Here is a 26,574-nt window from a genome sequence, read left to right as displayed (position 1 = left end):
TTCAGATTTTGAATTTTCAGATTAAGAATGCTCGACTTGGATATTTTCTCTTAGTTCTTCAAAAGAATTGAGCAAGTTTTAATAACACATACATATTAGAATTAACTGTTATTAGATCAGGAATCAGGACAAATAGAAAATGAATTTAGTTGCAGTATAAGATGAAAGTAAACAATAGAGACTAGCTGGTGGAAACTTGTACAGATATTAAAATTGATGTGCAAATATATGAGTTTGTTTTGAATCTGGTTCCAAACTAACCAACTAGACAATAAAAGTTACATTTGAGATAGTTGAGTGAAAAATTGAACATAAATTACATATTAGATCAATTTTCATAACTGATTAAAACAGAAAAGATCCCTTACCTGTTAGAAGATGCATGCTGTATTCACTGTAGGTAAAATTTTGAATATTTGGAACTTATTTAAACTAACTCAGCAGAAAACTAGAGGAGGTAAGGGAATAGACTGAGGGGATTATAAATAAAGCATGAAGGGTAGAATATTGATTGGTGAAGCTCAGATATTGATGATATGTGAGAGTTTGCATATCCTCTTTTTTGTAATAAAAAAGAGGTTAAAAGTTTGGTGCTGGATTCATAATAACTGAGAAAAGGAGTGCAATATGAGATGTTATGTTATATATGTTATGTTATAAATATACTTACATAAAGTTAAGCAGTTTACATATAAAGCAAGCATTACAATGCATGCCTTTAATCCCAGCACTCACATAGCAGAAACGGGAAGACCATAAGGGTGAATAGCCAAATAGCCATTTGGACTATGTAGAATCTCAGTGTAAATTTGATTTGTACCTCTCTTAAATCTAAGATACTAAATTTTATCATATACCTATTATAATTATTAATATTTATATACTTCATTATTTTGTACTTTTTAGTTCATTTGCACTCATAGTTTTATAGAATGAACTTGGAAGTGTTGCTTACCCTTGTATTTTGTGAAATAGTTTGAGAAACACGGGTGTAGTTCTTTAAAGGTCAGGTAGCATTCAGCAGTGAATCCATCTGGTCCTGGCTTTGCATTGTTAAGAGGATTGTTATTTGTCTGTTTATCATCTTCTTGGGTCAGTTTATTAGATTTGTCTAAAAATTTATTCATTCTTTGGGATTTCCAAATTTACTCAGGTATTCATTTTCAAATTATGACCTAATGAACCTCTGAATTTCATTGGTACCTATTATAATGTCACTTTTTAAAATCTGTAATTTGAATCTCTAATTTGGTCAGTTTGGTTAAGGGTTTGTGTATTCTCTCAAAGAGGGCAATCTCTGCCTCTCTCTGTCTCTGTCTCTCTCTCTTATCTCTCTTCTCTCTCTTTTTCTGGTCGTGGGGCTTGAACTCTGGGCCTGGGCGCTGTCCCTCAGATCTTCAGCCCAAGGCTAGCGCTCTACTACTTGAGCCACAGCACCATTTCTGGTTTTCTGGTGGTTTATTGGAGATAAGAGTCTCATGGACTTTCCTGCCCAGGATGGCTTTGAACGGGGATCCTCATATCTCAGCTGAGTAACTAGAATTACGGCGTGAGCCACCAACACCCATCAAGGCAACCTCTTTTTTTTTTTTTTTTTTGGTCTTGGGACTTGGAACTGGGCCTGGGCACTGTCCCTCAGCTCTTTAGCTCAAGGTCAGTGCTCTACTGCATGAACCACAGCTCCACTTCCAGTTTTCTAGTGGTTTATCGGAGATAAGAGTCTCATGGCCTTTCCTGCTCTGGCTGGCTTTGAACCTTGATCCTCAGATCTCAGCTTCCTGAGTAGCTGGGATTACAGGTGTGAGCCACCAGTGCCCAGCACAATCTCTTTACTTCATTGATCCTTTGTAATTTCTTTTACATTCTATCTTGTTAATTTGAGCTCTGATCTTTATTTTGTTTTACTGATTTTAGAATTGGCTTGATATTTTTCTAAGATTTTTATTTTATTTTATTTTGTCTTTCAGTGCTGGGGGGTTTGAACTCAGGGGCTCACACTAGCTAGGCTGGCCAAGTACTCCTGAGCCATGTCTCCAGCTTTGTTTTTTCTTAGTCGTTTTTAGGATAGAGTCTTTATTTTCATATAGCTTCCTGCCTGAGCTGTAGCCCACCTACTTTATGTTTCCTGTCATTGCTGGGAACAGACACATGCCACCACATTCAGTTTTCCTTCATGGTGATAGAATCTCATGTGCATTTCTGCCTTGGCTGGCCTAGAACTACAGTCCTCCCCTTCTCAGCCTCTCCTGTAGCTTGATATGACAGATTGGCCACTGAGTCCTCTTATGAATTGAAAAAAGGGACTGGTTAGCCATTCTTTTATCATCAGTTTTGTCTGACTTACCTAGTAATTATGATTTTTGATTTTTTTTACCTCATGGGGCATCTTGGCTGAACTATTTCTTTCTTTTATCTGTGATATCTTCCTATTTTTCCATGCTTTTTATTGTCCTGTTAGCACTTGTGTGGTTTCCGATGTTTCCTGTCTTTCTTTCTTTCTTTGGAATATAATACCTCCTTTTTTACCCTGACTCATTTTAGTCAAAATCACAGAGGAATCTTCTAAACTAATGTTGGAAATTTGTGTTAGATATTTTAAATAACTATCAATTTTACATGCATATAATTTTCCTAAGAGCAAAATATTAAAAAAATTGTACTACACAGTATTATTTTACATTTTTGCAAATTATACTGGCTAAATAGAAGACATCCAAATTCTCACAGTTTTGCCTATGACTTACAGTGATAAATTGTTTGAACTACATGAAGGAAATTCAGCTTTATATAATGACAAAAGGGATGAGTATTTTCAGGTAATAGCTACTATATCAGAATTTGACATACAGTGGTATAAATTTGTGTTTGTGTGTGTGTGTATCTGTGTCCGTCTCCCAGTACTGGGGCACTGGATGCTGTCCTGAGCTCAAGATCAGTACTCAACCACTTGAGCTACAGCTTGACTTCCATGGCCAAGCTGGCTTTGAACCATGCTCCTTAGATCTCAGCTTCCTGAGTAGTGAAGATTAGAGGTGTGAGCCACTAGTGCCTGCACAGGTGGTCTAAAGTTTAAAAGTTCAATGCACTATGGCATCTGAAACCATGTCAGTGAACTGTTTATATTTTTATATTAAAATCTTCCACATGAAACCATGCATTTCAGTCATTTAAAAACTATTCAGTGAGTTATACAGACCTTTCAGATTTTGATGTATTTTATTATGTAATCTTTTATCACAGTTTTATGAGTAAAATCTTTGGAAAATGTATCAACTTCGTGGTGGGAGAGTCAAAGTTGTACTGTTTGATAGCTCATTTTGTCGTTGGCAATACATACTCTGTTTTCTTTGACTTGGTACACTTCTTTAATTGATTCTTTGAGAAAATGCCTACTAGGTACCTATAGTCAATAACAACAAGAAGTTGTTTGTGGAAGAGTGTGAAAAGCAGGGCTGTGAAAAGAATGAATTTCACTAGTAATTCATGCCATGTTATTTCAGTATGCAGCATATGTGCTTTATGCAAACTTCCCAATTTATCAGACAATATACTAAAATGATTGTAATTAGGGGTGAAATTTTAATATACAAAAAACAAATAATATTTATTTTCAACATGAGCTTCTTAAGTGAAATGTTTTTTTCCTTTGGAGTGATAAAGAATGCAGTGGCACTGCCACTCAGATGATTCAAGCTAGTGTGCCAGAAGTCTTATCTACCATTCTAATTCCACTGTCTGTACACATAAGAGAAGCTTTCAGATAACACTTAAATGACATGTTCTTGTTACTATAAAGTAATTTTAACCTCACAGGCACCATAAAATAGTCCCAGAGACTCCCAGGATTCATATCTATACTTTGAGAACTGCTTCCTGTCAAACAAAGGTTGCTTTTGCCATTTCCCTTTTAAAAGTTAGCTTTTAGTCTCACTGATTTTATCTTTATAATCACCTAACTGATCTCATGATCTTGTCTTTTTCTCTTTGAAAGTTACTTACCAGAATGTAAGTCTGATTTTGTTGGTATTCTATTAAGTCTTTTAGAATGTCCCAGCACATTTGTGTAAAGTCTGAATTCCTTCATGGAAAAATAAAGACATTTTATTACAATGCCTACTTTACTAACTTCTGTGCTTATCACTATACTAATACCGTTTTGTCAAAATGGGCTTCCTGGTAGTTCCCATTTAAACACATCAGACTTTCTACAGTTCCAGATAATTGCATAAGCTATTATTTTTACTTAGAATTGTCCCAGTTCCCACTGTTTTCTCTAGCTATATATCATTTTTAAATCAACCCCATTACTATTACCAGTTTTTATATTAAAATTTGTTATAATACATTGTTTTATGTGTCATTTTTCTTTTTGATATTGTGAGCTACTTGAATCAGGAACTGTGTATTTTTCTATTACTAGTACTTAAATGTGAGCAAAGAGTATAGTAATCATTTAATGAATATTTGAGTGTTAGAATGAATTTCATTAATTATTATCAAATGCAAATTAACTCGCTGATATATCGTTGTGTTTCCTTTCTAATACAGTCCCTAGTTAGATTTGTTATTGAAAACCCACAGCTGGGCAGAAAAAAGAATGAATAAATAAATAACTATATTACACACATAAGTTAGAGTGGAAATTTTACTTTATGTGTTCTGAGAAGTTATATTCAATCACATTTGGAAAGTTAAAGTCCTTAATTCGTTATAATTATATCTATTCATTTAAATTTTAATACTCATAAATTCATAGCAAGGTGCTGGGGGCTTAGGCCTATTATCCTAATTACTCAGGAGGCTGAGATCCAAGGATTGCTGTTTGAAGCCATCCCAGGCAAGAAAAGTCCATGAAACTCTTATCTCCAATTGACCACCAAAAATCTAGAAGTGGATCTGTGGCTCAAATGCTAGAGGCCAACCTGGAGTGAAACAGCTAAAGGACAGTGCTCAGATTCTGAATTCAAGCCCCAGTACTAGCACCAAAAGAAAAAAAACTAATGTGCAAATCAAAATGCTATGATATTCCTCATATATGAAAACCATTGTCCAAAAATATTAAGATTGTTAAAACAATTCATAAAATAGTCTACATACTTTTCTGTTAAACCTTGAATGATTATAGTTTTCTATTTTAGTTTAGTATAGTAAATCAATAGCTTGTTAAGAGTACTTCAGTCAGAAAGGCACCTAAATAGAAGTCTCACCCAAGTACCTTTATCAGCTCAAAATGGAAAAAGAATACCAATATTTTATAATATATACAACCTCAAAATTTTGAATTTTTCTTATGCAATTTTTTAGCCTCTACTTGTTCTGTGTTGTGTACTATTATATAATGCTGATAATATATTGCTAAATCTAAGTTACCTAAAAATAAGTTCTTCCTTTAAAGTATAATGATTGTTTCAAAAACAATAGTAGCCAGGTGCCAGTGGCTCGTGGCTATTATCCTAGGTAATCAAGAGGCTGAGTTGAGGATCGTGGTTCAAAGCCAGCAGAAAAGTCCTCGTGGAGACTCTTATCTCCAAATAACCACTCAAAACCAGAAGTAGTGCTGTGGCTTAAGTGGTAGAGTGCTGGCCTTGAGCACAAAGAGGCTCAAGGACATTGCTCAGGCTCTGAGTTCAGACCTACAACAGAAAAGAAGAAAAGAAAAAAACAGTAATAGAGATTTTTTCTAAAAGACAGATTCTGAATTAATGAGGCATATATTATATTTGCAGATTTATATAGTCAGTTTTTCCTGAGATAGTTTCAACCAAATATTACTTCTTCAAATCATACTCAGAAATCTTTTTTGCTCTTCTGTCCCCATTACCTACATTTTTATGAATTGTTAACTTAATTTCTCTGAATTGTATGTGGATATTATATATAATTAAAATGTGGCAGTGTATCTTACTGAGAAAGAATCTTTTCATTTCTCTGATTTGTATATTTAATGTATATTTAATTCACTAACTTGTGTATTTAATTAGAAAAATATTATTTCAAACTACTTCCCTTTGTACTGTTTTAAAAGGAAAAAATACAGTGGAAATTTAAAAACCAAAGGATAGTGATTTTTCTCATGAATCTGTTTTCCAGCATTCATTTACTACAACATTGTCATCTGTTCTTTTCTTTATTTCATAATTCAAAATTCTTCATTTTTTATCTAATTTAACATTTTCATATTTTTAAAGGTCCCCAGGTGCATCCAATTTTTCAACTTTACCAAAGATCTCTCCTTCATCTCTATCAAATAATTATAACAACATCAACAACAGAAAGTAAGCACTGAATCTTAAAAACTTTGTTTAATTGGTCGCCCTATTATGTGTGCAAGAGAAAAAATCTTGTATCTAAAATTTAGGTTAATAATCATAATGCATTAAAATTGGTTTTCTTTTAAATTACTGGTTAGTTTTTCATGAGTTAACTTCATAAGAAAGAAGGCACAATTTACATAACACCTCTTGATTTAATATAAAACGAATAAGTTTCTGGAGGAAATAAAGTACTTCCAGAATTTTTATTCTAAACACTATTGAAATATATCTATATAGGAAATTGTTAGGATTCCAGTTTGTAGGACAAATATAAACCTCAGATGTCATTTTGGAACTAGGTATGTTGTTTACCCATGTATTAGAGATTCTCAGCTTGAAAGCAATACATATTTTTATGTTTGTAAAAAGACAATTTTTTGAGGGTTGGGAAAAAAACTTCCTGTCCCCAGAATAATTAAACATTAGGATTATGTGTATGTTATTGTAAGAAAAAAAAGTTTGGAGGTAACTTGGGCTTCACTATAACTTCTATGGGTATATTACCTTGAAATTTTGGATTTTTATTTTTACTAGAAAAGATAAATACAGGGCTGGGAAGGTGGCTCAGTGGTAAGAGTGCTTGCCTTGCATGTATGAGGCCCTGAGTTCAATTACTCAGCACCACATAAGCAAAAAGAAAAAAAAGCCAGAAGTGGCGCTGTGGCTCAAGTGGTACAGCGCTAGCCTTGAGCTGAAGAGCTGAGGGACAGCACCCAGGCCCAGAGTTCAGGCCCCATGACCAGACCCCCCCAAAACAAACAAACAAAAAGATAAATACAAAGCCTTATTATGTGTAATGAAGCCAGCCAGCTTATGAGAAGAACTTTGATTGAGAGATGATTAACATCCTTTTTTTTCCCCACCCTCCCCGTTTTGGATTTTTCTTTTACTAGAGAAGATAAATACAAAGCCTTATTATATGTAATGAACCCAGCCAGCTTATGAGAAGAACTTCGATTCAGAGATGATTAACATCCTTTTTTTTCCCCCCACCCTCCCCTTGGGTATTTACATTGTTATATGTTAGATTAACAATTTAGGTAGCTCACTCTTTGTACTATTTTTTTTGCAGTTCATAAATGGCATCTGATTATTCCAATTTGTAAATTTAAAAAGCTAAAAACTGTGAAATCTGTTTAAATAATACTGGTAATTAAAATTTTAATTTCCCTAAAACTTGGCAAAATACTTGGTAAAACACGCATCTGAATTACAAATAACAATAGCTAACAATTTTAGAAGAAAAATGAGAAAAGACTAGTTCTGATAAATTTATATAACATAGTATAAAGATATAAAGATTTAAGCAGCATAATGTTGTCTAAAGCTACACTTTCAAGTCAGTAGAATCAGACAACTCTGAAGCAGATATTTGTGTATAAAATAATTCAGTGTGGCCAGGCACTCATGGCTCACACCTAATATTAGCTACTCAGGAGTATGAGATCTACTTAGGAGTATGAGATTTGAGGATCATGGTTTAAAGCTAACCTGGGCAGGAAAGTCCATGAGACTCTTACCTCCAGTTAAAAACGCCAAAAAGCTGTGGCTCAAGTGGTAGAGAACTAGGCTTGAGAACAAAAGCTCAGGAACAAGTGCCCAGCTTCCCCCCTCTCCCAAAGAAAGAATTTAATGTGATAAGAAAATATTCTATATTAATGAAGAATGGTAAGATTATCTGGAAAATATCATTTAAAAACTTGGGTTGCTGTGACTAGTTTATAACTTTCAATTCAAGATAATTATTAGGGCATATACACACACATATATATATAGACATATGTGCATATATATAGCAAATAAATGAAAAACAGTACTTAACTACAATTTTTTAATGGATAAATATCAAGCACATCAAGTTATTAAGAAACTTTCTAAAACAATAGCAAAATAAGTTATAAAAATAAAGGATATATAAAAGTTATAAAAAATAAAGATTAACATTTTACGTGTTCAAATGCACTACTAATAACAATTTTATAAATTAAAACCATAAGAAACTGCCCATTTTCCCCTACCTCAAGCATACTGGGGAAAAAAAATTAAACATCATTTTCCATTGTTACAAGAATTTATTAGTACAATTATTTCAGAAGTTTGCTTAGTACTAAAGTAGATTTAAAACATTCACTCCTCTACTTCAGCAATTCATAAAGAATGTGTACTCTATTAACATTACCATTGCATTGCTATCATGTAATAGTAAAATATTGAAGACATCATGAAAAATACACAGTACTTTTCTATTTTAAAATGCTATATTCAGAAGCAAAAAGATAGAAAAGGCACATCATCCTGTAACTCAGGTTGTATTTTGTATGTTATCTTTTAAATTCATCAGAAATAATTTTTGTGGGGACACTGGTTTCCTGCACCTGTAACCATAGCTACTTAGGAATTTGAGATATGAAGATCATGATTCGAAGCCAGCCGGGGCAGGAAAGTTGGTGAGGCTCTTATCTTCAATAAATTATTTTTTTAAAAAGCCAGAAGTGGAGCAACAGATCAAGAGGTAGAGTGCTAGCCTCAAGCAAAAGCAGCTCAGGGACAGCATCCAGACCCAAATTCAAATCCCAGGACCAGCACAGTAATAATAATAATAATTTTTGTAGTTTACAAAACATTACTGTGTTCCTGTCAACTGCAGCTGGCTCTCACATTTACCATTAACTTCATTTATAGGTATAATATGTATTTATAAATCATTTTTTGGAGAGCTTGTAAGCATTGTATATAAGCAATATTAAATATAGACTGTACTTTGACAAGTCACTACATTAGTATAATTGGTCTGGTGTTTTTTTTGTCTTATTTTCTTTCCCATAATAAAAAATTTGATAGTGCAATCTAATCTCCAAACTTCTTACCAAAGAAACTACTGAAAGGAATTGCAGGGTTTTTTTTGTTACTATGTTTTATAGCAGATTTTAATTATTCAACTTCTATATCTTTATTATGTATCTGTCTAATTTACATATGAAAATCCTTTTGTATTAAGGAATTTTAATAGGTAACTGTTGGGTTACTATGCTATAATCTTTTGGAGCTTAAAATTTTTATGTATGAATTACTTTTCTTAGTAAGAGCAGACTTTCATTATTCAGAGAGTGGAAGGAATTTTTTTCATTTTACCTTAAAAATTTGTATGAATATATTTAAATAAGTATTTTATATAAAACTTGTTTCTTGACCTTTCATTGTACTTATTGGAAATAAGTAATGGCTTAAGACTTCAAGTAGAAATAGCATAGCTTTATTTAAAATATATAAGTATTAGATTAAAAAGGGGCTTCTTTAAAATTGTGGTACTGGGGATTCGACTCAGGCATTCAAGTTTGCTTGGCAGGCATTCTACTTCTAGAGCCACTCCTCAGCCCTAAGACTAAGTGTATTTTTGAAACTTCAGGCATGTGGAAATATTCTACAAATATAAAGTATATATTAAAATCAATAGTTTTAATACAAGCTCATATGAAACATATTTACAAATCCAAGGCTTGAACCATTCTGCTATGACCCATTTACTAAGATTTAAAGTTTTCTTTCCAGAAATAACAGTATTGTTTTAAAGTAACAGAGCATACTTAAAATTATTTCATTTAAGTTTAATAAAGATTTTACTAAAAACTAGTTTTGTAAAAAATCTGTTGCTATAGTTTGGTTTCCCTGTGTAGTCTATGGAATAATTGGTGATTTCAGTTATTTATGTATGTTTTTAATATCTGTAAAATTCATTGTATGGGTCAGTTTTATTAACAGTATTTTTCTGCCCAGCTACAATAGGAACACTGCCACTAAAAAAAGAAAATACTTTTAATTTACTTATTTCCTGGACTTTGGCAGTCCACATCAGAGCACATTTTATTTAAATCTCTTTTGCTTGAAATGGAAATGATTCTCACTATGGAATTAAGCAGGAACTGTGGATTCTACGACTACCAGAGCTAGCCATCTGGCTCTTCATAAGTTACTTAGCTGAAAACATTTAACTACAAAATGAACATGATGATAGCCATGATGATTAAATTATATTTTAATGCCACATATCAATACTGAAAAGTATATTTGAGATTTTTGTGAACAGGTAAAATGTGCTATTTTAAAATAACCTTGCATTTTTTAATATAACTTTTTTCAAGAGAAGGTATTTCTAATACAGAATTGATCTAGTGTTGTATTAAAATTACTATTAGTAATTCACTTCACAGAGTGGCATAAGCATCTTAAAAGCTGAAATATAGCTTAAGATCTTTAGGGAAAATTTAGCAGTCATGAAAGATAGTAAGAGCTTTTTTTTTTTAAGGCTTACTTTGGTTTAGAGCTTTGAGTTAACATTTCCCATGATTTTAACATATGATATGAAGTACTTATAATTTGGATTATAAATTACTTCTCACTAGAATAATAAGTATTTGGAGGCCAGGTATGGTGGTTCAAAACTATAATCCAACTACATGGGAGGCAAAGGTAGGAGGACTGAATATCCAAGGTGGCCTGGCCCAAAGCTTCCAGCATCTATTTGTTACCTGTGAACAAAGACATACAAGTAAATATCTCTATGTTTGGAATGACCATGTAAATGTGCTTTTAGTCTTCGTGTGTGTGTTGTGTGCATGCGTGCGTGCGTGCGTGCGTGCGTGCGTGTGTGTGTATGTGTGTGTGTCTCTAGGCACCAGCAAGTAATAGGGCATCCTTTATATCTGGTTACTTAAATTTTATTCTAATTTTACAGCCAGAATATATACTTTTTTCTTCTCCGAGACGTGAAGTAACACAAACTTTATTTTTTTTTTAATGTTTAGATCTCATTTTTAGCATTACCTAATAGTTAAAAAAAAATACCTTTTTTCATGTTTTAGCCTTTTTTCTCATATACTCAAAGTTAGATTTCATAATCTAATCATAGATGAACATACTAAGTGCTTTGTACTTGATTCATTACTGGAACTGTAAAGTGAGATATGACTAGCAAGATTAGTATTCTGCAAAGAAAAAAATCCTTTAGTACTGTTTTTACTGCTTTTAACTTTTTTTTTTTTTTTTTTGTCGTGGGGGCTGAACTGGGGCTGGGCGTTGTCCCTCAGCCACACCACCACTTCTGTCTTTTTTCTGTTTATGTGGTGCTGAGGAATCAAACCCAGGGCTTCATGCATGTGAGGCAAGCACTCTACCTCTGAGCCAACTTCCCAGCTCTGCGTTTAACTTTTAAGTTTAAAACAAGTAGCTACAAGTCTAGCAGCTTTGAATTTGAATTGATCAAGACTGCCTTTTTTGCTTCCCAATACAGATATTTTTTATTTTTGTTGTTGTTTTGTCTTTTGTGAGGAGGAGAGTTGATCTGGGGCTTGAACTCTGGGCCTGGGTCCTGTCCCTGAGCTCTTTTCGTTCAAAACGCTGTACCCCTTAAGCTACAGTGCCACTCCCAGTTTTTTCTGTGATTTACTGGAGATCAAGAGTCTCTCAGACTTTACTGCCTGAGCTTGCTTTGAAGTGCAATCCTCAGAGTTCAGCCTCCTGACTAGCAAGGATTACAGGCCTGAGCCATCAGTGTCTCGCATGTTTTGTCTTTTGAGATGAGTTTTCCCTTTTTGGTTGTTGTGTAAGGAAAAGGAAATATTTATACCGAGGTTAAAAAAAATGTTAAAGGACTAGTTTTGTATGTAATTGTGGGTTGATTTGATTTTACCTATGCAGTTTGGTGTGTGTATAGTAATACAGTTCATTTAAACTGTTATACTGAAGTGAGAGTATAAAATGTATAATGATAGCATGAAGAATTTGAAATTATAATAAGTATTTTAAGTAATTCTAGGAATAAAATATGGCCACTTAAAATTATTGGATTTATTGATTTTCATGTTTATATTTGTAAAATTGTATTTTATTTGTTTTACCATTTGCTTTTATCATATGCCCTTGATTTACATTCAAGTTTTTTCTAATCTTTTAAGTGAATGAAAACATGTTTTTGTTTTAAATTATATCCAAAGCATCTATCATGAGTATTTTATAAAAGTTAGGCTATTAAAAATTAAGGAAAAGCTTATCCTTTTCCCCAAAATTATTTTATTATATATAAAAAGGATCATATAACTTACTGATTTCTTAATTCCTTCTAAAGTTATTCCAGTTTTCTATATTTTAGATTATGGCTTTTTAAGGTTAATATTCATTACACTGACAGTAAAAATTATCTTGAGGTTTTCTAGCTAAATAAGTATGTCATTTTAGTAAACCAGAAGAAACAAAAAGCAAGTTGTACTAGACATACTTATTTTAGGTCATTTTTGTATTTTTGGCTCCCGCAGGCTTTTTTCTGCATGTGAATACCAGATATTGCTGGTCTAGCATAGAAACTACAAATAGAATCTGCAGTGCGTTAGACCAGTGATGTCACAGTGGCCTTGTGGCTCTCTGCTCTCACCTGTAACTAAAGTCCAACTCTGCCTGTTTCTACGGTAGCAGGATGCAAAAGGGACATAAATGAGATGATTTATCGCTGCCGGTGGTGTTTAAAATCTGAATGCTTTAAGTTTGATGCCACAATAAAAAACAGCAGGTTGTGATGCTGCTCCAGTTACTCAAGGGTAGAAAGATATAATAACGTTTGTATTGGTTGGTGTGATGTATGAGGTAGTAATTTTGTGAGTGGTAAAAGAATACCTTCATTAAAGGGGTTACTTTGTTTAAGGATAATGTTTTAAAAAAACTTAAGTTTTTTATTAAAAAACTTCATAAACCCCCTGTCTTATAACTAAGCTTACAGTACTCTGTTCTTTGTAACAATGCTATTGTATAATTGGCCACATTTTGATAAACACGTTTCTCTTCCAGTGTGAAAAACTCAAATTATTGTCTCCCATCATATACTGCTTATAAGAATTATGATTATTCAGAACCTGGAAGAAACAATGAACAGCCAGGCCTTTGTGGCCTAAGTAACTTGGGAAATACATGTTTCATGAATTCAGCTATTCAGGTAGGTCTTTCTAAATAAGGTAAAATTCCTGTTTTGTGGAGACATTTAATGGAAGAAGACTGAAGCTGGGTTATTCATGTCAATACACAAGTATTGTATGTGCATTGAGAGGTTATATTTTATGATTAATAATCGTACACATTTGGCCTGATACTAGTACGTCAGTAATATAAAGAATATTCTCATGTGCCTCAATTAGATAAAATGATTATTTATCGTACTATAGACTAGACTACTATTTAACTCAAAATTGTTGATTCTAAGCAAGAAACTTAGCTAAACTAGGGGGGGGAAATCATGATATATCTCTTTTCTTGGTTAGAATCTTTTTGAGCTCTTTTCCTGTAATGAGAAATTAAGATTTAAAATTCATGTTTTAATCACTTTCCCTTCAAGATCTTTTAATGTGAGACCTCATTGCTCCTTGTTTCTCTCATGAAGCTTTCCTTATCTTTCTGATTTGGTTTATAAACGCTTTCAACATTAAACATTTATGTCTTTGATTCTGAGTCATGGAAGAGACACGTATTTTAGTATCACTGTCACTATATAGGAAGATTAGACCTGTTGATTTTGTTTCCCTTTTACAGATAAAATGTTATGTTTAAAAAGAACCCCAAGTACTGCTAATACTCATTTTTAACCATCATATTATTGGTTTAACTTAATTGTACTAAAAGGTTTCATTTTGATACATGTATGCATATAATCTACTTTGGTCAAAATCTGTATTTATTTCTTAGCTTTCCTTCCTCCCCACCCTCAGTGTTAGACTATTCTTGATATTTGAACTTTGACTCCTTTGGGAAGTATTTTGTGAATTTCTGAATTGTTTAAAATCTTACTTTTTTATTCTCTAAGCAAGTTTTAATATTGAATCCCTTGTTCACAGAAGGCAACCTCCAAATATATAGATTAATTGCAGACTATGAATTGGTGAGAACATGTTTTTAACTATCTGAGAAAAGAATGACTCTTACCATGCAGTGTTTGCAGACTATGAATTGGTGAGAACATGTTTTTAACTATCTGAGAAAAGAATGACTCTTACCATGCAGTGTTCCAAGTAGATATTTTCTACACTATCATTAATCCATCTACCTCCTAGATTAATCCTTATTTTGCTAGCATTCTTGGCCAAAGAAAATTTACTTATCCTAATTTCTAGGTTAAGAGTTGGCATCCCTTATGAAACTTGGATAGCAGTACATAGTCAGTTTCTGATTTCGTTTAAAATCGAAACTTTCACTAAATAGCCTTATCTGTTCAAATAGATGCTGTATTGATTTAATAAGTTCATATTAATCTTTTAGTGAGTAGTACTTATTCATGTAATTATTACTATGTTCAAAATTATTTTTCTAGGATTCTGGAATTAAGATAATGCAACTTTATACTTTGTTTTTCTGAAAGGAGAAGAGAGTATCATCTGAGAGCAAGTTAAAATGTATTATTATTTGGATAGTTCTTCAGATAAAGTAATGGGTGCTGAGGTTTTAGAGATACAGATGAGATAGGAAATTGTGTTTTAATATGATGGATGGCTATTGGGCTGTCGTTTTTGGTCACTAAAAGATCTCTAGTAAATGGTTGTTTACTAGTACCAAAAACCCTGCCTTTAATCACCATATTGTATAATTTTTATGCAACATTTTATACTTGTACTGCCAAAGCTATTTGGTTCCAGAGCTTGTTATTAGTCCTTTTTTTTTTTTGCTTCATTTTAATATCCTAAAATAGAAAATCAGTCTTGGTGCTTTTTTTTATAAAGATGAAGGAAATATTTTAATAAGATAGGCATTACAAATCTGTCAGATGATGACAAGAGTTAGTGTTTAAGCTAATTATTCATTGGAAGTCTAGCCCGCATTTGGACCAGATTTCTTCTAATGTAATGCTACATTCTGGTTTCTTATACATTTGATAATTCTGTGTAAAAATTTCCCTGAATGAATGACTAATTTCTCAGAAATGGGTATTAAAGTTAAATCTTTGAACTAGCTGGGCTGAGCTAGACTTTGCATTTGTTTAGCATTCTTATATGACATTTAACATGTTAAAAAAAACCAACTTCATTCGATTGTACTCCTATTCCAAGCCATTATATTATAGTACATTGGGTGTCACTGACCCTATTCTTTGTTCCAATTGAATTGAGACATATCTGTGAGAGTAATTCGTCTGTGATTTTATGCGAGTAATGATTTTTAAATTTTTTAAATAAAATTTTCATCAATGAATTTTTTAAGCAGTGAATATTATTTCATGTCTGAACCAAACAAAAGTCTTAGCCCAGTGCCGATAGCTCACACCCATAATCTTAGCTACTCAAGAGGCTAAGATCTGAGGCTACCTGAGCAGAAAAGTTTGAGAGATTCCTATCTTTAACCAGAAAAGGCCAAACTTGAATTATGGATCAAGTGGTAGAGTATAAGCCATGAGCAAGAAAGCTCAGGGAGAGCAAGAGGTCCTGAGTTCAGTCCCCATAATAACCCTAAAGAGAGAGAGAGAGAGAGAGAGAGAGAGAGAGAGAGAGAGTGTGTGTGTGTGTGTGTGTGTGTGTGTGTGTGTGTGTGTGTGTGTGTACACAAGACAGAGAAGGTTCTAAGTCCATAGATAACAAAGCTAGGACTTTAGTTTCATTTTTTTAAAATTTTTGTGATTTCTAGTTGATTCAAAGGTCACTTCTCAAGATGGGAATTCAGAATACTGACAGTAGCCTCTTTCTCTTATGAATATTCATGAAATTTATTCATCCACAGATGAAAATATCAATATATAATTTTTTTGTCAGATACTGTGTCTCTAGTCTTCCTTGTAACTTCTTTAAAATCAAAGGCATTTTATCAGCTTCCAAAAATACATTTAGATAATGAATTTTAATGTAACTTCTTAATTCAGTGATCTTAAAAACTGTGTGATCATCTTAGTTTAACATAACTTAATTCAGTGATCTTAAAAACTGTGTGATCATCTTAGTTTAACATAACTTAATTCAGTGATCTTAAAAGCTGTGTGATCATCTTAGTTTAACATAATTATTGAAATATCTACATAAAATATACGTGTGAAAAGCATACCAATGCTTTTCATGAGAATGGGTTATGTTTAGTGTAACATTGAGATAGTGAAATCTTTGATCAACCAGTATTGAGAACTAAGTGGCTCAGTCACGCTTAGTGACTCAGACTGTAATACCAATTACTTGGGAGGCAGATATTAGGAAGATCAGTGTTCAAGCCAGCCCAAACAAAAAGTTTACAAGAACCCATCTCAAAACATAAAGCTCACTGTGGTGGCATGCACTGTCACTCCAGTTACTCGGGAAGTGTAATAAGAAGATAGTTGTCCAAGTCAGTCCAGGCATAAATGTGGAATAACAGTGAAAAGCAAAATAAATAAATAAATAAATAAAAAACTAAGTAGCCTTCATTTAAATAATTAAATGTCAAATTACTGGTAGTATTATCTTCATTTTTAAGTTAATATGTATTTAATGATAGACATTTGTAAGATATTTCTATTTTGACCTTTATGACTACTGTGGTTTAGATATTTAAACCTTTAATTATTATAATTTAGTGTTATTAAAGTGCCCTGCTCTTTTAAGATCCTTACAGGCTCAGAAATATTTTTTCTTATGGAATCCCAGGAGGAACAATTTGAATACCAAAGTATGGCTTAAAAACACAAACCCACATAAATCTAAAATTAATATATAGGTTAAAAGTATAACCTATGGAGTTAAATTACCAGGACTGGGGACATAGCTCTGCTGCCTATCTACTTTTTTCCCAGAAAAGTTATTTCCCTAATTCTCATTTATTGAGAAAAGAGATAGTGGCCAGCAAACATTTCATGAATACTACATATATATTAGGTTGATGTTATTTTGTCTTTTCTTACTCAAAAAATTAAACAGAATGACTCTGGAAAGACTACTCTTCCATTCCTCTTTTCTCTTCTTTCCTACTAGTTTTATTTTTCTTTGACTGGTCCTAGTATGTGAAGAGAATTTGAATATACTTTCCTTTTTCATTTAGTATTATTGCAACCATGGTATTTATTATCTGCTCCAACTTGAACTGTGCTGGTATAGTTTTTCCTAGGTAAACTTGTGGATGAGAGAGATACTAAATTATAAATGCTTATGTATATTAAATTTGCAGAGTACTTTGAAACACAAGTATTTTGGTTATCCTAGGCCTCAACCTCATGAGTAGTTAGATTACAGGCTTACCTTACCATGTCCTGATAGTACAAATAGTTTGATAGAATAGTTTCCTACTACTACTAATCTATTAATCCATTTATAGAACGTCCAGTTTTAAAATTGCTTTATTGGAGGTAGTTAGGGTTAGTTCAGTAGTTTCAGGAGCACTCCAACCCTTGTCTTTTTCATTGTCAAGGCCTACCTAGGAGGCTCATGATTGGCTTCCTGGAAGAAGCAACTCTTCAGATGGATTTGAAGGAGGGCAGTGATATGGTCTTGTCCACTGGAAAGCAGCACAGCGTAAGATGGTTGTTTCAAACTCTTTACTTGATTATTATAGGGCTCCAGAAAATCACTGGAAAATGAATACTTCTAATCAAATCTTACTTGATAGTCTTATGGAATATAAAACAGGTTGAAATTCCAAGCATTTTTTCCCGTCAACTTCTTTTCTATGATCTGTTGAATTAGGAAAAAGTTACTAAATTTAGAAGAACGTTAAGGAGAAAGTTGAAAGATTTTTTTTTTAAAGATGTAATTGAAGAGAATAAGGTGTACTACACAGAAGTGACATTGTTTCAAGAAACTAAATCTTCATTATATTGTAAGCAACATAAAAGTCATTACGGAAGCTGTTATTTCTGTTCTGTTATTTACTTCATAGCTTTAAATACAGTTAAATATAACAATGCTATAATGCCTTCCTTTTTTTTTTTTTTTTTTCCTTTTCTGATCATGGGACTTGAACTTGAGGCCTGGGTGCTGTCCCTGAGCTCTTTTTGCCCAAGGCTAGTGCTCAACTACTTTGAGCCATAGCTCCACTTTCAGTTTTCTTGTGGCTAATTGGAGATAAGAGTCTCACAGACTTTCATGCTGTGGCTGGTTCTGAACCATGAACCTCAGATTTTTGCCTCGAGTAGCTAGTATTACAGGCTAGTGTACCAGCACCCAATTAATAGGTTCTTTTTGTATATATTGAAACCCAAATTCTCAGAATCACATTTTAACATGAAGCTTTCGAATTTTACTCAGATTTCCAGCCTCATAGTTCAGTAAATACAGTTTTCATTTAAAAAAAAAAGTCATCCCTAAGAATAAGACATAGTTAAGATAGCTTAAAACATAATACAAGCTAAGCTTGTTCTGATAAACTGAGAGTATAGCTAAAATTTCAATCTATTTTTTAGGGCAGGTATTTAACTCAGAATGTTAATCTCAATTATTTGAGTTCCTTACACCTTGTGAACCAAAATTTATATAGCAAACCAAACTATCACTAAAAATTTATTTAAACCTCTTTCCATTTCAATAACTGCTGTCCCCCAAAGAAGAAAATAACCTTACTTGAAGTAGAGCCATGTTACCCTCTTAACTTGGATACTGTTATTTTATATTTCCTTCTGCTTAGACTAGGGTGAGGTGCAAATATTCCTCCCTTTTAGAAAGACATGGACTGAGGAATGAGAGCCCCTATTCTCAACTGGTTTAGGAAAAAGTACAGTAAATATTTAGTGTTTACAACTGGAAAGACAAATTATATTCCTGCAAAAATGCCCAGAAATTGTATAACTTCCTTTTCTTTTTGTTTCTTTCCTATGCTTTTCTTTTACCATTACCAAGCTTTGAACTCAGAGCCTCATTACTTGCTAGGCTTTCTTGTTCACCTGGCACACATTTGAGCTATGCCTCCAGCCCAACTTCTCCTAGAGTCTGAGACTCTAGGCTCACTATGAACCACCATCTCAGCCCTCTCAGTTGCTAGAATACCAGATGTGAGACACTGATTTCCAGCATAGTCAATAAAAAATATAGTAGATTGGACTGATAGATATTTTAAAGAATAAAAGCCATTTCAGGGTTTTAATTTGATGTCTGCTATTTCTTTTAAATATATACATTTAAGTTCCAATCAGTTAAAACTATTGTACTGAAAGATCCTTACCTGTTAGATTTTATCTTTTAATATGTCTGCTTGCAAAACCATATTTGTTTTTTAGTTAAAATAAAAATAGTTTTGTGTTGCTTTTTACATATAACTGTCATTACTTGACAGTAGTCCAGTGTTCTTTTAGTATACATGGAAACCAATTACAAAAACATTATCAACCACTTCTCTACACTGAGTTATACCATTTGTGGCAGGAAGAGTAGTGTGTTGGTTGCTAAAACCATTGTTCAGTGAATAGTATATATCCAAAATAAATTGCTAGTCCTCAACCCCACATTAAAACATTAACAGCCCAATAGTGAACTTTCAGCCTCCAATAACACTTTCCTCTATACATAGTACAGGTTGTATTTCATGTTGTTTTTCTGCCTTCTCATTTCTTTACAGAGAACAGTGAATTAAGGTCTAGATAGCCCATTTCACTAATGAGAAGACTAAGACTAGGAAAGTATTAAGTCACTTCCCAATTACTACAATAAAAGTAAATAAGCTAAATCGTTATATTGAAAATATTCTGATAATGAATCTTTTAATTATACTAATCAACCATTTAAGTAGTTTTTATAGTAAAATATACCTAACAAAATTTATAATTTAACCATAAGGTGTAATGTTCAGAAGCATTAATTGTAATCATCCTGTTTTGTAGTCACTAATGGTCATTTATTTTTTAAGTGTCTAAAAATTACTTTTAAATAAATAGTCCCCATATAATTCATGAAATTACTACAAGGTCGTATTGTTGTTATAGTATTCAGAGCAGTTTTTCTAGAGGTTATAGCTATTCATTTGAAGTAAGTGTTCACATTAAGTCAAGCATTCTTCGTGGAAGTTCTTTATTCTTCCGATATCACTTAAAGTTTTTCCACCTTTAATGATAAATTTTCAGAACAAGAAGTTATTCAGAGCATTATCTTCAGAATGGATATTCAAATACGTGGTGACTTATAAAACATTTGTTGAGAGCCTATTAAATGTCTTTCATTCAGATAAGCACTAATATAAACAACACAAATTTTGTGTCTGTGGAGTTTACACCAAAGAATAGGTAGGCCACTATGTGTTGACATTAAATAGAGCAAAGACATGCACAAAGTTCCTAAAACACACAAGTTTGAGAAACCAGAAGAGTAAATTGAGGAATAATAAATGAAGTAGTGTGGGAGGACAAGATGAATTTGAAGAAGTAAGCAAAAGCCAGATCATTCAAGAAGAGTTCATTTTATTGTGTTACAGATATTGAAAACTTCAAGCCAACATATCACCTAAATTTTTGCACTTCTTTCTTAGCGATTTTGTTGTCATTAAATGCCTTTTATTTCTCTCAAAAGAAATCAAAGACCTTAAAACAGCATAAGATCCTATATAATCTAGCCTTAGATAGCCTATTTCCTATTAATGTCCATCAAGATAACTTTACTTCATCCTTGTTCCATTCACATGCCAAAAATATTTCTGCATCTAAGTCTCTGAAGTTAGACTTTTTTTCCCCTGCGATTGTCTTGCTCCAAATGTTACATCTTTGCCTCTTTGTTGGAATCGGGTCCTTCCCCAATTATCCTCTATAAACAGCAGCTGCCCTCCCCATATTTCATTCAGCACTCATGACCAACTGGTGTGCTATTTATATTTGGCTTGTTACCTCCTATCCTTACATGAAAACCATGTAGCTGTATCACTCCTATGCATATAAAGTATACAAATAAGAGATCCATGAGTACAGGACTTTTAGTAACTTTTATAGTGCCATTACCTAGAATAGCATCTAGCATATAGAAGGCACTTAATTTAATAGAATATGAAGGAAGTCATGTGTCTATAGATTCTATTTTATGTATCATAATGATTGATATAACTAATGAGATCAGAGGGAAAAAGGGACACAGTAAGGGGGTACAAAATTTAGTTTGGGAGAAGGGTATGAATTTTAATCATGTTTGTTTTATGACACTTGTTCCATCTCAATATAAGTAGTTCAGAGGCCTACACTAGAAAACAAAATGTAGGTGTGGAAGATGGTATTTAAAATCATGGGAATCATTGCATCTAAATGAAGGCATCTATAAAAATGAAGTCCCAAAACTAAACTCTATAGTAAACATATGTAGGAGAGACATTTATTATTGGAATAAGATAAAAGCATTATAGATGAAGATAATTACCAGCTTACATGATGACTTCCAGTATTTCCAAAACACAATGCCCTATCATTAGCTAAAAGAGTGTAGGACTGAACAAAAGTACTGAGATCTCATTTGTATTTACCCCTCTTAATCTTAGCATGGTACAGATTGGTTCACTTGAGATTTTCCCCATTAATATTGGTTACATGATTATAGTCACATGATCAACAGCATGTCATGGACAAAAAGGGATGAGAGAACCATTTGGGAAGTAAGTGAAGCTGCATCAAGAAGATGACATTTGAGTTGGGTTTCAGTTCTGTTCATTACAATTTATAGTTTGTTCATCTGGTTATAAAATAGCAGACAAGTACCAGAAATAAACTGTAACGTTATATCTTAAGTAAATTCCTACATTATTTTTTTACAACACAAGTCCTTATCACAAATGTATTTTACCAGAGCAAAACTAACACTATCCATACACTCATTACATAAATTTTGGAATTTTCACTGTTTACTGTCTTTTCTCATGTGTGCAAGCTCTAAAAGGAAGAGTGCCTAAAATACTTTAACCAGTCTACAGTGATTATTTATGGTGTCTCAGTTGAATACCAGATTTGGTATGTGCCAGTTTCATATGTAATAGAAGCATTAATAATAATTCCTAAGACTTTTCTAAGTATTATGTAGGCATCTTTCTGTGTTTTTACAATAATACATTACTAGTTGTTTATAAGAAATCCATGATAGTAAGATGAATAACACTTTCAGACTACACTTGCATTAGTGTCATTGAATGCCATCCCCAGAATATATATTTTGTCTTTGTTATACCACCTTTCTGGAACTTCCATTACTTTCTCTGGCAATTACTCTGTTTTTGTGTGTCTTAACTCCATCTTTCTTCACTGTTCATTATATATTTATACACACATGTGTGCACATGCACACACACAGAGTTTATAGAAGAGTCAGATGAGAGGGACCAATGATTTAAAAAAGAACAGTTGTACTTTTTCCTTTCTTCTTTTTAGTAGTCTTAATCTCACTACATCCTTTCAGTAATGTAGCATGATAGCTAAAAAGCATGGATTTTACAAACAGTAACTCTGCTGACCTTAACCAGTAACTCTGTGACCTTAAATAAGAAGTGAAATGGTGATAAAGTTTTTAAGTAGTGCTTAGCAAATAGTAGGCAGTATATAACTGTAGGCAGTATATATCAACTGATGTTATAATTATCATTGATAATCATACTACATAGAATTTGCTTTTTTATCTTGTTACTTTTAGCCTCAAACTCAACATGTCTACTAAGATCCTTTTTTTTTTTTTTTGGGTCCGGTTGTGGGGCCTGAACTCTGGACCTGGGCACTGTCCTCAGCTCTTCAGCTCAAGGCTAGCGCTCTACCACTTGAGCCACAGCACCACTTCTGGCTTTTTTTTTGTGCTTATGGGGTGCTGAGGAATTGAACCCAGGGCCTCATGCATGCAAGGCAAGCACTCTACCACTGAGACACCTTCCCAGCCCCAAGATCCTTTTATTTCTTATACTTCCTTTTGGATACAACCACCTACCTGAATAACACACATCAAAAACCTGAGACCCTCACCTTCTGTCACTCTTATGTATCATTTATCAATTTCCATCAGCACATTATTTCAATACTCAGCATCTTTTTTATATCATTTATCCTCTCCTACTGCACTTAATCTCTGTATGATAATGATATATGCTTTAAATTTAATTTCTGGGTATACTGTTACCTCTTTCCTGGTTGCCTTTCTCATTCTGCCTACTCACCCTCCTTGTTCTTATTTTTCATCTGGAAAGATTCTCTGTACACAGTAAGAATCATGAAAAAAATAGAGGCTGGTTTTCTTTTGTAGCATCAATATTTGGTATAATGCATGACAATAAGTACTTCTGGAATAATGTTTTTTGTAATTTGTCCATGGCTGTCTCTGTGTTGGTCAACAATGAAACAGGAGGAGTTGGAAGTCATAGCAATTTGATTGGGAATATGTATGTCTTTTAACACCAATAAATAAAAATAAGGTTTGGTTTTTTTGCATTTTTTAAAAATTTTACCTTTAGTGATTTTTTTTTTTTCAGAGAGTGCCTGTCCTGGGGCTTGAACTTGGGGCCTAGGCACTGCCCATGAGCTTTTTTTGGTCAAGGCTAGTACTCTACTGCTGAGTAGCGAGGATTACAAGCATGAGCCATCAATGCTCAGCTGTAGTGATTTATTTTTATATCTTACAAAAGGGCCAGTCTGTAATGGCTTAGGTTTGTTTTTTTTTAACAAGCTGATTGTTTCATACAGATGATTTGAGAACCACTGTATTAGAAAAATCATTTACCACAAAAACCAAGCATAGTAGTAGGTGGAGACTCTAGAGGATCGTGGTTTGAGGCCAATCCTAGTAAGAGTTTCAGAGAGTCCATCTGAAAAACAAAAAACTAAAGTAAAATAACTTGGGACTATGGTTTGGGTGGTGGCACAAGACCCTGTTTCAACCCCTACCACTATTTTGTTTGCACCCTAAGTCACACATATAGTTTCCCACAAGAGTTTAGAATTTGATCTGTACTAGTAATAATTCTAAAGATGTCTGAACTACACAAAACTTTTAAAAGAATTATAGCGCATAATATCTACTTCTTGCAACTGAAAAATGAAAGAACTATGAACATTTATAAAATCCAAGAAATGACCTAGCTTATGCTCCACAAATGTAACCAGTCTGATAGTATGTGGAGTGCACTGTTGGAAGTGGCACTGTGGCTCAAGTAACACTAGCCTTGAGCACAAAGAGGCTCAGGAATAGTGCCCAGGCCCTGAATTCAAACCCTACAACTGACCAATAAAAAAATAGTAAATTATGAATTATGAATTGTACTGCCATGTCAGTTATAGCTTGGAAGATCATGCTTGCGCTACAATTGAAATAGTTCCTTAAAGGCTTTTACAGTGAGGGATATGAAAAAATATTTTAGGACATTATTTGGTATACTTTATGGACTCTTGAAATAGTGATCTTTCCATAATATTTGTTAAGTGATTATTTAGATAAACACGTTTTGTGATTATGAAAATAGTTAAAAACCTTCATAGTTCATGTTATTATATGATGTTTACATTTCTATTTCAAGTTGGCTTAAATATTTGTCAGTTGTGGGCCTGGTATAATGAAGTAGTATAGAGAAGGATGTGACTTGTTTGTTTCTCTTAAAGAAAATATTAATTGCTGGGCGTCGGTGGCTCTTGCCTGTAATCCTAGCTACATAGGAGGCTGAGATCTGAAGACCATGGTTCAAAGCCAGTCTGGGCAGGAAAGTCTGCAAGACTTTTATCTCCAATAAACCACTCAGAAAATGGAAAGTGGAGCTGTGGCTCAAGTGGTAGAGCTGAAGGATAGCACCCATGCCCAGAGTTCAAGCCCTAAGATCAACACCCCCCCCCCAAAAAAAAGATTTTAATTAAATTAAATTCTTTGACTATCTTGTTTTCCAAAAGTTAAAATTGACATTCATTTCCTTGTAAATCAGTTTGGAATTTTTAATAGATTAGATGTTATTTAACATTAAAATTTTATTCATAAGCTACATATATATCTTACACTGTTAAGTGTTTTTAGAACATTTAGCATTCTGTCCATAGAGTGAATATCAAAACATTTTTTAAATCACTCAGAAATATTCTCATGTTAAAATAAAAAAAATTAAATTAGACCATTTCTGTCATAGTCTAGTAGTTTTTAAACCTCCTTTAATTACACATCTGAACTTTATAACCTTGGTAATATAATAACCATTATTATCACTGAGACTTTCAAAATTATTTGTATCACACAGGGAATCTTTCAATATGAAAATCAGTGGTCAACATAATCATGACTGCTAAGTGGTGAAATCTGGTCTTACATTAATACAGCATTCATTTTTTGACATGCAGTTACCTTTCAAAAAACAAAATAAGATGACATTTCTTTGTTAGCAAACAACTTATATCCTATCAGTTCTCAGACTTTCTAGAGGTTTTTTTTGTGTTTTGGTTTTTGTTACTTTTTGTTGGTTGTGGGCTAGAATTTGGAGCCTTGGTGCACTATCCCTAAGCTCTTTGGCTCAATCAAATGCTCTACCACTTGCCGTAGTGCCACTTCCGTTTTCTGGTGATTAATTGGAGATAAAGAATGTCACAGACTTTCTGCCCAGGCTGGCTTTGAATGGTGATCCTCAGATCTCAGCCTCCTGAGTAGCTAGGATTACAAGTATGAGCCACCAGTTAGTTGCCCAATCTTTCTAGAGTTGTAGTAATAATATTTTATTGATATTAAGTAAGTGTATAAAGAAGCAACACAATGAAATTTGAAGGAAGGTACAACAGTGCCACTTTTCAGTGAAATTTAATTTTGTCCATGTCATCAGACTAGGAACCACAGGTTATAATAATAAAGTATCAGAACATCATGCTTCTCCAACTCAAAAGTCTTGCCTTTAGGAACATGTTTACATCATGAAAATTTCAGTATTTTAAATAAATACTCTGCTAACTAATATGGTGGGGGAAGTACTAAAATTTTTTAAATAGGAAGAAAATTAATAGCTATTTTACATCTTTAAATTTACTTTTTTAGTCTTGAAGAAAAATGTAAAACTAAATGGCCAGTACTTGTATTTACTCTTACAAAATATGGGGAGATCCTCGGAGTTGATCTCTCAAAAATCTAATCAGATTTGACATTCCTAGAAGAAATTTAACAAAAAAAATAAGAATATCAATTAATTTTAAGCAAAACGTTTTTTAATCTATTTGACAAAAAGATATACTTCTGCTTATGACTCCGCATTGTAAAAGTTTACATCATACTTTCCAGTTTCATCCTGTTTCATTACAGAACTAGAGCCTACATCCTGGAATTAACAGAATGTTTTGGAATTAAACAGTACCTTTTCATAATACTGTGGTCATGACAAATTGGAAAACAAT

At 33.1% G+C, this 26,574-nt stretch overlaps 1 protein-coding gene across 4 annotated transcripts in view; it reads left to right on the top strand.

Moving 5' to 3' along the window:
* Usp15 (ubiquitin specific peptidase 15) overlaps nt 1–26,574 on the top strand; it is a 102,687-nt gene that overhangs the window by 47,328 nt on the left and 28,785 nt on the right. For 2 of the 4 annotated variants that reach the window (XR_006150483.1, XM_042698609.1), the window contains exons 7-8: nt 6,189–6,275; nt 13,149–13,293. Coding sequence is in view for 3 of the 4 variants with exons in the window: in XM_042698609.1 (XP_042554543.1) it covers nt 6,189–6,275; nt 13,149–13,293 (232 nt within the window). In the remaining variant the exon portion in view is untranslated. Of the gene's footprint in view, nt 1–6,188; nt 6,276–13,148; nt 13,294–17,702; nt 17,800–26,574 lie in introns of those variants that run through there. The other 2 variants (XM_042698612.1, XM_042698610.1) reach the window with 2 other exon arrangements.

The sequence above is a fragment of the Dipodomys spectabilis genome, unplaced genomic scaffold (genome assembly GCF_019054845.1).
Source record: "Dipodomys spectabilis isolate Male_0828 unplaced genomic scaffold, ASM1905484v1 ptg000234l, whole genome shotgun sequence".
Lineage (NCBI taxonomy): Eukaryota > Metazoa > Chordata > Mammalia > Rodentia > Heteromyidae > Dipodomys > Dipodomys spectabilis.
This window is presented reverse-complemented; position numbering and strand designations above follow the sequence as displayed.